This window comes from Lycorma delicatula, chromosome 2 (assembly GCF_047948215.1).
Source record: "Lycorma delicatula isolate Av1 chromosome 2, ASM4794821v1, whole genome shotgun sequence".
Classification (NCBI taxonomy): domain Eukaryota; kingdom Metazoa; phylum Arthropoda; class Insecta; order Hemiptera; family Fulgoridae; genus Lycorma; species Lycorma delicatula.
The window spans coordinates 197,295,599-197,310,595 of NC_134456.1; the positions used below are offsets into that span (position 1 = coordinate 197,295,599).

Consider the following 14,997-nt stretch of genomic DNA (forward strand, 5'->3'; position numbering starts at 1 on the left):
TTGGTGATAATATATGTACCTGAGCATCTATAAAGTATTCTTATATAATATTTTTATATCTCACATTTTTAAACATGCTGCTCAAATGAGACAGCGACGTTTAAAGGAAACTGGCCAAGAAAGGAATGATCGTTTAAGGAAAAATAGAAAAAAAATGCCATGAATATTTCCACAGCGACTAAACAACAATAATACGAGGTGTGTGAGAAAAGTAATGAGACTGACTTTTTACTTACCAAAGTTTTTATTTTTTTCAAACAACAATATTATCCCCTTCAAAGTAGTTCCCTTGGGCAGCTATACAACGGCGGAGTCATTGTTCCCACCCTTGGTAGCAGCGCTGGAAGGCTTCAACTGGTAGGGCTTTTAACTGGTTGGTCACAGTCTTTTGAATGTTCTCCAGAGTTCCAAAATGACGTCCTTTTAAGACATGTTTCAATTTCGGGAAAAGGAAAAAATCACAAGGACTCAAATCAGGTGAATAAGGGGTTTGAGGAACCGTAGGAATGCGTTTTGAGGTCAAAAATTCCGTGATTGAAATGGCCATGTGACAGGGGGCATTGTCATGATGAAGCATCCATTTGTCTGCAATGTCTGGTCTCACTCTTTTCCTGAGCCTTTCAAGGACACCTTTGTAAAACTCTTGGTTGAACGTTTGTTCTGGAGGAACAAATTCTTTTTACACGATACCCCTACTGTCAAAAATGCAAATCAGCATGGTTTTGATCTTTGATTTGCTCATTCGACATTTTTTTTGGTCGAGATGACGGAGTGTGCAACTCTTCGCTTTGCCGCTTTGTTTCAGGATCGTACTCAAATATCCAGGATTCATCACCTGTGATCACACGATTGAAGAATTCTTGGTCATTGTCAATCCTCTCAAGAAGATCAATGCATACGTTTCTTCGATTGTCCTTCTGTTCCGTTGTGAGGTTTTTTGGCACTAATTTCGCATGTCCAAATCGTTTTTCAAAATTTGATGTACGGTGAAAGTTTTTAAATTTAACTGTTCACTCATCATACTTATTGTTAAACGACGGTCTGATCTCACAAGAATCCTCACGGGCTCAACGTTTTCGTCAGATTTTGAAGTTGAAGGTCTCCTGAGCGAAGTTCATCTTCAACATGTTCTCGGCCTTTCAAAAATGATTTGTGCCAGCGGAAAACTTGTGCTCTTGATAAGCAATGTTTCCCATAGGCCTTTTTCAACTTTTCGAAGATCACACTCGCGGATTCCCAAGTTTAACACAAAAATTGATTGCACAACGTTGCTCTAAATTCCATTTTCGTAACATACAACAAAAACAAAACTTCACTGATGGAGCTGTCGAAAATAATGTGTTGGCTGAACGGAGTTGAAACTCGTACTGAGCATGTGGAAGGGATGAACAAACAGGTCTAGCACAGACCGGGAGACACAGCGTTGCCAGATCGCTCGCAGTGTTACCAATCTCATTACTTTTCTCACACACCTCGTATATACTGTTATTAGTATCCTAGTCATACAGGCAACAGAGAGCAACACATAGTGGTGCAGTAGTAAGCAGCTAAGGGTGTTGAGCCGTTTGGTTTTTTTTTGTTATATTTCTTAAAATTATCATTGGAATTGGTCAAAATTTATATGGGACCACTGTGAAAGCATACTCTTTCGATTAAAAAAAAATTATCAAAATTGGTGGACTAATGTCAAAGATATTGCATGAAAAAAATAAATAAAAATACAGTTGAATTGAGAACTTCCTCATTTTATAAAGTCGATTAAAAAAGATGTTTTATGTAGTTTGAAAGCAAGTTATTTGTCATTTTAAAACATATTTTTTTAATCCTTAGTACTTAATCCTGTCCTTAGTACTAATAATCCTGACCTAAAAATGTTAACCAAAAACTTTATTAATAATTCTCTAATTTTCATCATACAGCTTAAAAAGTGTTAGTTTATGATGACATATGAAAATCAACAGCATTAAATGACCATTTGAATTCTCCATTGGATTAATCTTATTAAAAATACAGCAATTATTAAATAAATTTCATATAAGCTAAATATTTTGAGAAAAACTGAAAATATTATTAAACTGTCATATGGCAAAAATGTGACTATTTTCTTAGTGTTTCTTAAATATTAGTGTGTTTTCTTAAGTGTTTTTTTAAAAATATTAATGAAGAACAACTGATGACATAAACAAAACCCAAAAATAAATGATGATTTTACCAAAAATAAATATAAAATAGTTACATAATGATTGTAAAAAGAGAAAATGCATTAGTAGTTAAAAATTAATTACAGATTCAATATTAAACTTATTTATAATTAATTTCATGCATCCGTGTTTTATAGGAGTCCACTGTGAAGTAGACATTGCAGTGTGTAATAGTACAGAAGAGGCTCAGTGTCATAATGGTGCAGTATGTGTTGAAGGCCCTGGTATGACATTCACATGTATCTGCACCCCAGGTAAAAGAAAAAAAGTTATTTTTAATTTATTTTACTATTTCTTTTATACTCTATGTAATATTAAAATACAATAAAGCAATGCTCAAAAGGATATTTAACAAACTTACACATTTGAAATTAAGTAGTATTTCTTGATTTACATTACCACTCATATTCTTTTATTGCACCATAAAAAAAATCATGTATATGATTTTACTTCAGCAACTGTGATTGATTCTCCAATTCTGTAGCTAAATTTAAATTTATTGCACTTTTGTTATTTAACATTTATTATGAGAATTTAGTTCTTAAATTCTTTCATGTTCCAACTAAACAGAGGTACACAAAAACTTTTTATCAAAATTATCATGGCAATCTCTGCTGGATGATGTAGCCCACTGATCAACCAATAAATGTAATAAAATAATATGTGGTTCATGGAACTTATTTTATTTACAAACAATAAAAAAATAGAAACTTTTTTCTTTTTTTTAAAATAAGTTTAAGATTGTTTCTTCTTCTCACTGTCTAACACTGGAACTCTCATAGTATGTCATCTTATAATTAAATGATCTATTTTTGCTGTCATGATCAAAACATCTTCTTATTAATTAAGATTTTTTCTTTAGATTTGATTTATTGTATAATGTTCCCACCAACAATTTAAGATGGGAACTTCTTATGCCTAATTACTGACTAAAAATTATAGAGTTTTCTGATGGATTATAGTGTTCAAAACTTTATTTTTATTAGCTATTAATATTTTAATGCAAAACATTGCTTATGTGAGCACAATGAGTATGAATGCTTTCAATTTCTGAGTTTCAAGATTTTTATTAAAAATTGCATTACTTAGTAATACTAATTGCCTTACTGAGTAATAAAATATTATAAAGATGTTTAAAAAACTGGGTTAATGTATAAAAGTAAGCTCAACATTTTATACATTATGAGGGAAATTTGGCCAGCATGCAAGAGAATAATTTTAGGATTCTAATTTAGCATAATTAGGATGGATTTATATATAAACTGACAAAATGATAAAGAATAATCTTTGTAATTTTATATTCAGTTTTTTTTTTTTATCACGGTTGAACATAGTTGTATAAAATTCAGACATAATAATTTTTATTAATTATGTATTTTTAAATTGATTGATAGTCTTAAAGAAAATAAAAACACTATTGTGTTATTTTCTTTAAGACTATCAGTTGATGCATGATTATCAACACCTGTGTCTTGTTGATATATATTAAAACACTTATATTTATATACTATTTCAATGTACAAATAACAGTGGTTCTGAAATTTAGTGAATTTTAATTTCAATTATCTTATAGGACAATTTAGATTTACAATTAATTCAAAATTATTTTCTATAATACTATTCCAGATTTGAATCCTGTACAGAATTGAGACATTTCATATGCTACAAACATTCTGTATCTTATTCCTATCTAAATTCCTTAATCTTGTTTGAAGAAACTCTTTATCTATTATAAAAAATAAAAGAAATAGTTACATCATAATTATCAATCATTAGAATATCAGTTTACTCATATCTAATAAATCTAATTTAAACTGCATGAAGTTTCTACCAAACTTTCAAAATTTCCAGTAAACTTTTTAAAATCATTATAATACAAGGAAGTAATTCATATAATTAAAACAGAAGATGATTTCATAATTGAGTCTATTTGTAATGCTCACTTTGTCAATATTTATATTAAAGGATTCTCTTTATATCTAACAACATTACTTTCATACAAAAAAATTAATTTGAACAGTAGTCCAAATAAAGTCTAAAGTCCTACTCAGTCTTATTGCAGCAACATACTGATTTTGTTGATAGGTTAGGACTATTGTGTAGTTCATTCAGCTCATAGAAAAAAGAAAAAGAGTTGCTGGAAAAGAGTTATTACTAGAATAATACCAAAAATAATATACTTCTTATCACACGATTTGTGTTATTTCTACATACTCTGATGTGACATAACAAATAATTATTTAGAAGAAAAAAGAAATTACTCATTTATTAAGATATATATACAATTTATTTAGATAACTGTGATTATAGTTTATTTTTAAAATATTAATGTTATTAAACTGAAACCAGCAATTTAAACTTTTGCTGAATTTATTTTAGCAAAAATTATTATTGAAATATTGATTAATTAAGATCGAAGCTAAATATAGAATACTTTTTGTTCATAAATAAGATTTATTTTTGTCATTGCCTTGTTTAATTCAAGGCTGTAACATATGGGAGTATGTGTATGTTATGTATAGGATGGAAGGGGAAACATTGCGATGAAGTTATAGACGAGTGTGCATCAGCCCCTTGCCAGAATGGAGCAGTCTGCATCGACATGCCAGCTGGCTATGCTTGTGCCTGTTTATTTGGTAATCCAGAATCCCAGTATTGAAATCTGTTTGATAATTTCACTTAACACAGCTTTTCCTTTCATAAAACTTTAATGCTCATCAGTTTCCATTCATGTCAGACTGTTAATAAGATAACAGATTTATTTAATTTCAAAAAAAGAAAAATCTGATGCATGATGCTTATTTAGTAATTAAAACTAAGCAATATTGTATTTGTTTAATCTTTGTTAAGAGTTTGAGTTAAGAAATTAACATTACTGAATTCATTATGAATTAATCTTACTGAATTCTGCATTTGTACAACTAATAAAAATTAAATTCCTGATATTGAAGTTGCTATTTTTTATAAACAGTTTCATTCTGGTATTAAGAATTTACAAAACAGAACATTGTTCTTCTTGATGAGGAATATTTATGTTGATGAACACTGAGAATGCTCAATTCCATAATTAAACAAGTCTGTTAGTTAAAAACAGTAAGTCAATTTTTAAAAATGCAGTGTGTAAGTGGAACACACTATAAATACTGAATTTTTATAACAGAAAGAGTAATTTAACGTATTATTTTTCACTAACAGTCTTAATATTTCTGTTGGTACCGTATGATACAAGAAGAGGCACAATTAGTGTTGCTTTTTCTGTGAATAACAGTGATTACTGCACTTCCTGTGATGAGAGAATAAAGTTGTACATGCAAGAATGAACACCATTTGCCTTTGGTATCAGCATACTGATGTATTACAATATGTTCAGCACAGAATCCTTAAAATGCCTGGTTAATATTGTCAGAATGTTGCTGTTCTTGAGCACTACTATGGCATTTTTGGAAATGACTTCATGCCTTACCAAAAATATTTAAACTCTGCAACCTTGTGGTTTAAAAGAAAGAAAATAACTGAAGAACTGTCTTTAAAAAAATATCACGATAATTACAATTTTTTCTGATTAGCAAAAATGAGAGTATTTTTGAAGTAGAATTTCAACAATTTAAATTCATAATTATTAACTGACTGGAAACACAAACTCAATCCAAACTTGCAAACTGATATATTCATGTAGATATTCATATTACATAATTTGTATATGTTACGGTAAAACCCCTTATACCGGTAAATCTTAAGTTTTACCGGTAAATTCTAACATTTACCAAGTCACTTGGTAAAAGTTTGAAAAAATCTTGAAAACGCATTTATTTCGCACTTTTACCAAATAGTTTTGGTCATTATTGACATTTACTATAGACTGTTGGTAGAAGTTGACAATTCTGTAATGAAATCACTCAAAAGTATGAATTTAAAAATGCTCTTCCCACTTTCGGAATTTCAGTGCACTGCAGGTGAAAAATGAAACATTTTTTTCAAAGGATTACAACAAAAGATTCAAAACATTAGCTGTAATCAAAAGATTACAACAAAACATTCAAAAGATTATAAAATCAACGTATAAAGTGAGAAATAAATATGAAATCATGATTTTGAAAGAGTAAATCCTTTTCAGTAAAGCCTGCAGAATACAATTACCATTAAGAATAATCTATTAACTTTTTTGTGTAAAAATTATTCTTAATAATATTAAATAAAATTCAATCACATTTTCTTAGCAGCATGCTTTTTTTTAATCATGGTGTTTTGTAAAAGGAAAGACGAGTTTTACGATAAACAGAAAGCTGGAAGGCTATATTTTAAAAAATAGAATTTTTAGTTATATTTTTTAGGTTTTTTATCTTTCCTTAAGTTTTAGAATGGAAATAAATCCAAAAATTGAAAATAAATTGGGTTAAAAAAGAATCTGGGTATTAGACCCAGACTGTGTATTTAAGAGTTAACTATTAATTGATTATTCTCATGTTTGAAAATGATTAATTTTAATGCAATTTTTGAACTGAAATCCCGAAATTAAGAAGAGCATTTTTAAATTCATGCTCTTTCCTATTTAGAAGTGATTTCGTTACAGAATTGTCAACTTTTACCAACAGAATATGGTAATTGTCAACAATGACCAAAACGATTTGGCAAAAGTCCGAATTAAATATGTTTTCAAGATTTTTTCGGACTTTTACCAAGTAACTTGGTAAATGTTAGAATTTACCAGTAAAACTTAAAATTTTCCGTTATTCGGGGTTTTACCGTAACATATATATTCCACAACCAGAATAACATTTTATTAATGTTAAGTGATAATAAATTGTCCTTTAATTCAGATGTGTTGTTAGATTTTTATTTAAATAAGGGTTGTTGAATTGAATTATATTTACTACTAGGCCCAACCTAGTCAAATCTTAATTTTCACTTCTTTCTTTGCAATCACTAAAATAATATTTTATTGTGTTTTCTTAAATAAAAATGGTTCATTAAGCTACTACTAAGAGAAAATTTCAATGTTAATTATAAAATAGCAGTTATTGTTCATAAAGGAAAAATAAACACGAATTTAGAACCCATGATTTCTGTTCAAAAAGAATGTAGGTCTGCAAAAACATTTACTTCACATACGATTTTTATTTATTTTTATTTTTGTCCCATTAACCTAATTCATCAAATAAATAAGAAAGAATAATTTAGAATTCCTAAAAAATATACTCATAGCTATTATGTAATACTCATATTTTATTATAAATTTGCAAATAGTATATTTTTTCTATTTTACTGAATTCTGCATTGCACAAATATTGCTATTTATATAGCACTATCTTATATTGTTTTCATTTATTTATTTCACTAACAACTGATAAGATGCATTATTTATTTTTTAATTTTTATCAGAAAATTTATTTTTGAATTTTGCTTATGTGACATTGGTGTGCTTTAAGTACATATTTTTTTGGCTATTTTTGAAATCACTGTTTAATTTTCATACACAGCTATTTTTATTCACTGTGTAATAATTTATTTAATTATTTTGTACTTTGTTATTCAGTGTTTCACTTAATCTACTTATATTAAAATTTTACATAATAAATATATGTTTAAATTTGTTTATTTTTACGTACAGTTCAGTCAGTTTATCTAACTGACTGAACTGTTACATAAAACGAAAGCCTTATAATTTAAAAACAGAAATGTGTTATAAAGAGTTAAAAATATAATTCATTTATTCCACTAAAAGAAATGAAAGTTTGAAATTAATGAAGATGAATTAATTTTGTTATAATTAGAAATACGGAGACAACTTTTCTAATGGATTTTATTAACACATTTTTTCTTAGTTGGTATGAATATCTTTTTAAAGGTTTTCTGAAAATTTATTGCTGAAATAGTATTTTGTACCATAATTTTAAATTTTATCAATGTTTAATTATAATATTTTCTTGTACATTTTTAAATTATGAATAATATTAACAAAATAAGAAAATATATTTTTTTAAATACGTAGTGATTCATAAAAGATTTACAAATTTTCAGGACATGTTTTACTGGTGAAAGTAAAAAAGAAAGTTCATATGAACACAGGTTCAGAAATTCTTCAATAGTGAGTGTTTGCTAGGAAAAATTTACTAAAATTAGATTAAATTAAATTAGATTCCAGAACTATACTTTTTGCAGTTTTCAATAAATCTGAGGTAGCTTAAAAGACAAAATATTGGGGTCAAAAAACCACACTATTTTAGTTTGGTGTAAAATAATTTTGGAAGGAGGAAGGGCGAACAGTTACAGTTACGTCTCAACGTTATGTACACATGCTAAACAACTTCCTGAAGCCGAAACCGAATGAAATTGGAAATCGTGTTGTATGGTATTAACAGGATTGTGCAACCGCTTACACAGCAAGACAATCTATGGAAGTCCTAAGACAAATGTTTCCAGGGCGTTTAATTTCACTGCGAGGTAACATACCGTGGCCAGCTCGTTAACCCGATCTTGCTGCTTGTGACTTCTTTCTATGGGGCTACTTAAAGAGTAAAGTCTACAAAATCAAACCGAGGACAACCGACGAACTCAAAGCTGCTATCCGACACGAAATCGCGGAAATTCCACAAGAGATGACGACGAGAGTAATGCACAATTTCCGAGTGAGGCTTCAGTCGTGTATAGACAATGACGGTTGCCATTTAAATGATATTATTTTTAATCATTTAGACATACAATAAATGGCAATGATAATTCTTATTATGGTATAATAAAAGTTTGACTAAAATCTATTATGTATTTTTTTTATTAGCCCTTCAAACTGGGGAGTTATTTCTGCCGCTACCTGTATTTGAGAAAAAATTAACTTCAAAATGTTAATTTATATTTAGTTTGTGGGGACTTTTTCATGCCACTTTACTCAGGATCAAATTCTATACAAGTCTTGTTTAAAACCTTTCTGTGTTTATTACTCATTTAACATAATTTTTTTATCCCAAATATAAAATATGTATTTTTTGTTTTTTACTCTAGATTACTCAAAAACTACTAAAAACACTGTTCTGGGAATTATTATTTTCAGCTGAGATTTCTTTTAAAACCACTAAATTTACCTCATAATTTGGGTTCCAAGAATTATAGTGTACCTTAATTATACAGAAGACGCAAAAATCAGGGCAAATTCTTTCGCCCGCTGAAACTCGCTAATGAAGCGTTTCCGAACCTATGTTTATATGAACTTTCCTGTTTATTTTCACCAGTAGAACATGTCCTGAAAGTTTGTTACATTCTTCATGGCTCACTCTACATAACAATGAAATCTTTAAAAGCCATTTACTGCAAATATACTCATTTAAAATTATTTTTATTTTGTCTATAATATATTATAATTGCTTTTATAAATTGTTTTAATAAATCTCTTGTTAGTATAACTTTTGATGATTGTTCTAGGTCTTAAAGATTTGGTTAATTTACATGTACTACAACTATTATTAATTGTGATTTTGTTGCCTCCACTATAAATAACACATAACAATCATATATAACAAGCAGAATACAAGATTAAAAAAACTCAATTTCCTGGTTATTTTTATAAAAATCTTATTTATGAAGATATTTTTCACAGTTGTGTTCTTGATCTTTGCTGAAAAGATTTATACTATTTAAACATCTTTTAACACAAAGTTATAATTAAAAAATATACATAATAAATACAAAAATAATTTATTTAATACATTTCCATATGTATGATATATGATTAAAGATTTATATAATAAACTTACCATTTTTAAGCTGTTAATAACAATTCTCTTAGTAAGAATTAATTATTACAAATTCTTCCTAAATTAAAGCAACATCCATAATGCATTGTTTTTCTACAGAAAGGTATATATATATACTAATCTCTTTATGCTATCTGTCCCAGTCTTTCTTATGGCTCTGACATGTATTAAGTACGTGTATATAAGAGGTATAAGAGGTTTCTGCCAGACTTGCTTTCTCGGTGTCTATGTGGTGAATGGTATGAAATTGTCACTTGCTGGACAGAATATTATTTGCATTTAGATGTGCTTTGCATATTGATTTGCAATATTATTAATTGGTTCTAACCACTTTACTTCTCACTTTCCCTAGTAAGCCAAACTTGTAATTGTTATTGTTCTTAAAGATAACTATTTAAATTGTTGGGAGTGACTTATGACTCATGACAGGATATCTGTAACTGTTAATGTTATGGCACTTTATAACCATAATAAACATACTTCAGTAATGATTAATTAGAATAATATTTTATTAATACAACAACATTAAAACAATCATAACATGTATTAAATGTGTTATAATTATAATTCTGGTTTTTTAAATATTTTGATTTCTATTATTAATATTTTTTTTTGAAACCTGAAGTGGATTAAAAATAAATGTTTGTTATTGTTATGATGAAGAAAGTAATCTTTTTATTAAAAAAAATCCAAAAAATGTAATCATTACTGTTATTAATAGTATATACGTTATATTTTCTATAGTTCTATTTATTTTATTTGAACTGACCCATCAAAATTTCACTTGTAGAAAAACTTAGGATGGAATATGTGATTAAAATTAAGCTTGAACTAAAATTTTCCTAATAAACTTCACTAGTTCTCTTGTGAATTGTAAAATACTATTTAACATTGCAATATAATGTGATCCAATTTAATTTTTGAAAATTGATATAACTTTAATATGTTTTTAGGCTTCACAGGTCAGAACTGTGATACAGAACTTCAATTGTGTGAAATGAGTCCATGTGAAAACAATGCTTTATGCTTAAATGAGGATGGAATGAGTGTATGTTACTGTGTCCCAGACTATCATGGAGACCGCTGTCAATTTCAGTATGATGAATGCCAATTGGGACCAAGGTATATATAAATTTGAAAAAGATGTGTATTAAATAAGTTTTCCATAATTTACAGAAAATTCAATATCAGAATAAAAATTTATGTTCATGACCTCAGCTGTGTAACACATAATCAACAATTCAATAAAAATAATGCTCTTCTTATTTAACAATTAGGATATTCAGTGGTTAACAGCGTGATAATTTAATACATTATCTGAAATACACAGATTTATTTCTCCAATATTTTCATTCTTTTTGTTTTGTCTTCAACATAAGGATAAATATAAAGATCATCCATATGGTTTTTTGTCAAATCAACAAAAATGATTACATCACTGACAACCAACTGTTAAATTAATGATGCAGCATATAATTTGTCAGAAATTTAAAAGCTAAAATGTTGAATAATCCACATTTTCAGTAAATAAATATATAAATTTAATCAAAATAAATAATTATTTGAATATTAATACAACAAAATGAATAAAAATATTTAAGATTTGTATTTCAAATTTTACTACTATTTCTTAATCATTTAAAAGTTATTACCGTATTTATTCGAGTACCCCCCGCACTTTTTTTCTTGGAATTGGATAGAAAAAAATAAGGGTGCGGGGCTTACTTGAAACAGCCTTTAGCCAGGATAATTTATGTAAAGTAAACGTTTACTTAGAAGTACCTAAATTCAATCACATAAATATAGTTACATTAGGCTTTCGTTTATCAATATCGGATGCCGCTTATACATCATTAACTATTAACATCCTGTGCATATTATCGATAGGAACGAAGTTACCATATTTTTATAAAATTGATTCATTCTGTATAGGCTGCATCCGGTTGACACTACAGTTACATTATCAGGTACCCATCGTCGTCTTGTCTATTCGCCATAGTCATTGTACTGTTTGTACAATGTGGACGGTTATATGCATTTTATCTGTTTAGTTTATCTTGTAAAGTTTAATACGGTGATTTATTTTAATTACGGCATTAAAATGAGTACAAAAGGACAACGTCTACGATATTTTACAGTAAATGAAAAACTGCGCGTTGTAGAAGAGGCTGAAAAAATTGGAAATCAGGTGGCAGGAAGAAAATTTGACGTAGATGAAAGCTGCATTCGAGACTGGCGTAAGAAACAACTTCTGGAGAAAGGCACTGGTAATAAAAGGGCTTTTCGTGGCTTAAAACCAAAATATACACACATAGAAAAAAAATTATATGACTTTGTTATGGAAAAAAGGAAACGCGGGTATGTTGTCACGACATAAATGTATCGATCATATGCTCGTGGAATCGCTAAATCATTGAATAAAGTTGATTTTAAAGTAAGCCGTGGATGGATGATACGATTTTTTACACGAAATTATTTGTCAATAAGACGAAAGACGACCATTTCTCAACGATTTCCAGATGCTTATGAACAAAAATTATTACATTTTCACAAATACATAATAAATCTTAGAAAATATAAAGGCTATTTGCCTTCTCAAATAGGAAACGCTGATCAAACCCCCGTATATTTTGAAATGCCATTTGGCAAAACCGTAAACAAAAAAGGTGAAAAAAGTGTTACGATTCGCACTGGTGGTAATTAAAAACAAAGGTGTAGTGTTATGCTTTGCTTTACTTCTGATGGATCAAAATTACCTCCGTACATTGTTTTTAAAAGAAAAACTCTTCCTACCGTACAGGTAAATGGAGTTATTATCAGAGCACAGGAATCAGGTTGAATGGACCAAACCTTAATTTTAGATCGGATCAGGTGTGTATGGCAAAAGCGATCAGGAGATTTACTAAATAAAAAAATACCGGTATGCTAGTAATGGATAGTTATCGGGGACATACGACTGATAAAGTGAAAGACATTTTAAAAAAGGTTATGACAGACCTAGTAATAATTCCAGGCGGATTGATATCTCTATTGCAACTACTAGATGTCTACATTAATAAACCGTTCAAATCTGCATTAAAACAATTGTACAGTAGATGGATGGCGAATGAAAATTTTTTTCTCACGCCTACAGGAAGAATCAAACGCCCAGATTTTAACCAGATTTCTGTTTGGATAAAAGCTGCTTGGGAAGGTATTTCCACGGAATTAGTAAGGAAAAGTTTAAAAAAATGCGGAATATCTAACGAACTTGATGGTAGTGAAGACGATCACCTAACGCAGAGCGACGTGGAGACTACCGGTAACTCTTCTACAGACATTGACAGTGACAGTGATTAATTAAAAATAAAATCGCATATTAAAAAGTGTATTGAAATGATCCTTTTCAACATGATACTTTCTTTTCGTTTTACTGGCCTACTGATTCTGAACTAAACTAGATCTTACGGTAATTAATTATTAATGTAATATTAATATTGTAATTTTAATGAACGAATTAAATGCTTTTACTTTCTGAATATTTTCGTATTTTTTATCATATTTGTTGCACTTTAAAATACCGGTATGTACTGGATTTTTTTTTTAGATTTTCGGTCCGGAAAATCGTGGTGCTTATTCTATGCTATAATGGTAATTTAGTTTTATAAAATACTTTTTATAAAACTTTCCAGCGAATTAACTAACATAAATGAAATACTTTTTAGCTCTGGTTACTGTCAGTAACTTAGTCAAATTTTCATAGAGATAACTCTTAGCCAACAATTTAGTGGATCATAAAATAAACTGCTTCATGAATCACATGAATTACTAAAATTGATTATATAAGAAATAATATTATTTAAAAACAATTAGATTACATAATTTTTTGAATAAGAAATTATATGTTTAAGCAGACATTTAATTTAAAAAATGAAAGGGAGTACTACATAACCATATAATTCTGTTTTAAATTTCTTAGATGTTGGAATGGTGGAACCTGCATTGATGGAGTGGATAATTATACATGTTCATGTCCACCAAGGCTTACTGGACGCCACTGTGAATGTTTAATTTTGGATGATGACCAATTAGATTGTACATACACATTGACCACAACAGAGCTTCCATTTACTACCATCCATTATGTTAAATCAACCACAGAAAGTTCATTAGGAAATAAAACATTATTTACTCATTTCTTCATTACAACAGAAATCCCTGAAACTTATGTGCCAACAACTTCAGAATCAACCTTAGATTTAACATCTGAGATAATATCAAAACCAATCACTGAAGAATCTTCTTCGGAGGTTACTAAAATTGTTGAAACCACTCCTACTACTGAATTACAATTGACAAGTGTTAAGTATGTTACTGACATGACAACAGAACATTTTACAACAGATTTATTTTATAACACTACAACAGCTACCACTGAAACTGATTTAGTAGGTACAACATTATTTCCATCTTCAATAAAACCCCAATTTTCAACTAACAAAGAAGTAACAGAAACTCGAATACCAATAAATATCACAGAAATAACTTTCACAGGAAAAACAGATACTGTTACTACTACTGAATCTGGATACACACAAATTAAAACAGAGTATGAATTTACAACTACAAGTGAAAAAGCAAGTAGTTTATTCTCAGAATTACCTGTTACAACATTTATACCAGAAAGTTCTCCAATACCAACAGAGAAAACAGACAAGACGACAACTATCCATTCAATACTAACTGAAACTACCAAAGAATTAACAACCAAAATATTTGTGACTGAATCAGAACATCCTATGATTCCAAGTCTCATGACAGTTCCAATAGAAACAAGTACTCCATCAGAATCAACTATTGAATATTCTACATCAAAATTTTTCACTGAAATTCCCTTACCTGAAGTATCAACAGATTATTACTCACCTACTACAATTACTGAATCTGAAACAGAGACTGTGACCAAAGTGCATTTTGACTGTTCAAAACTTCCTTGTTTAAATGGAGGAAAATGTATTGTTGAAAAAGGCATTCCTAAGGTAAGTAAATAAATTTAATTCAAAATTGAATAC

At 28.8% G+C, this 14,997-nt stretch overlaps 1 protein-coding gene across 1 annotated transcript in view; it reads left to right on the top strand.

The window, feature by feature from the left end:
- Positions 1-14,997, top strand: part of eys (eyes shut) — a 96,271-nt gene that overhangs the window by 19,065 nt on the left and 62,209 nt on the right. Inside the window, exons 4-7 of the mRNA XM_075357709.1 lie at positions 2,339-2,455; positions 4,724-4,837; positions 10,900-11,068; positions 13,905-14,964. Coding sequence (XP_075213824.1) covers positions 2,339-2,455; positions 4,724-4,837; positions 10,900-11,068; positions 13,905-14,964 — 1,460 coding nt within the window. The remainder of the gene's footprint in view (positions 1-2,338; positions 2,456-4,723; positions 4,838-10,899; positions 11,069-13,904; positions 14,965-14,997) is intronic.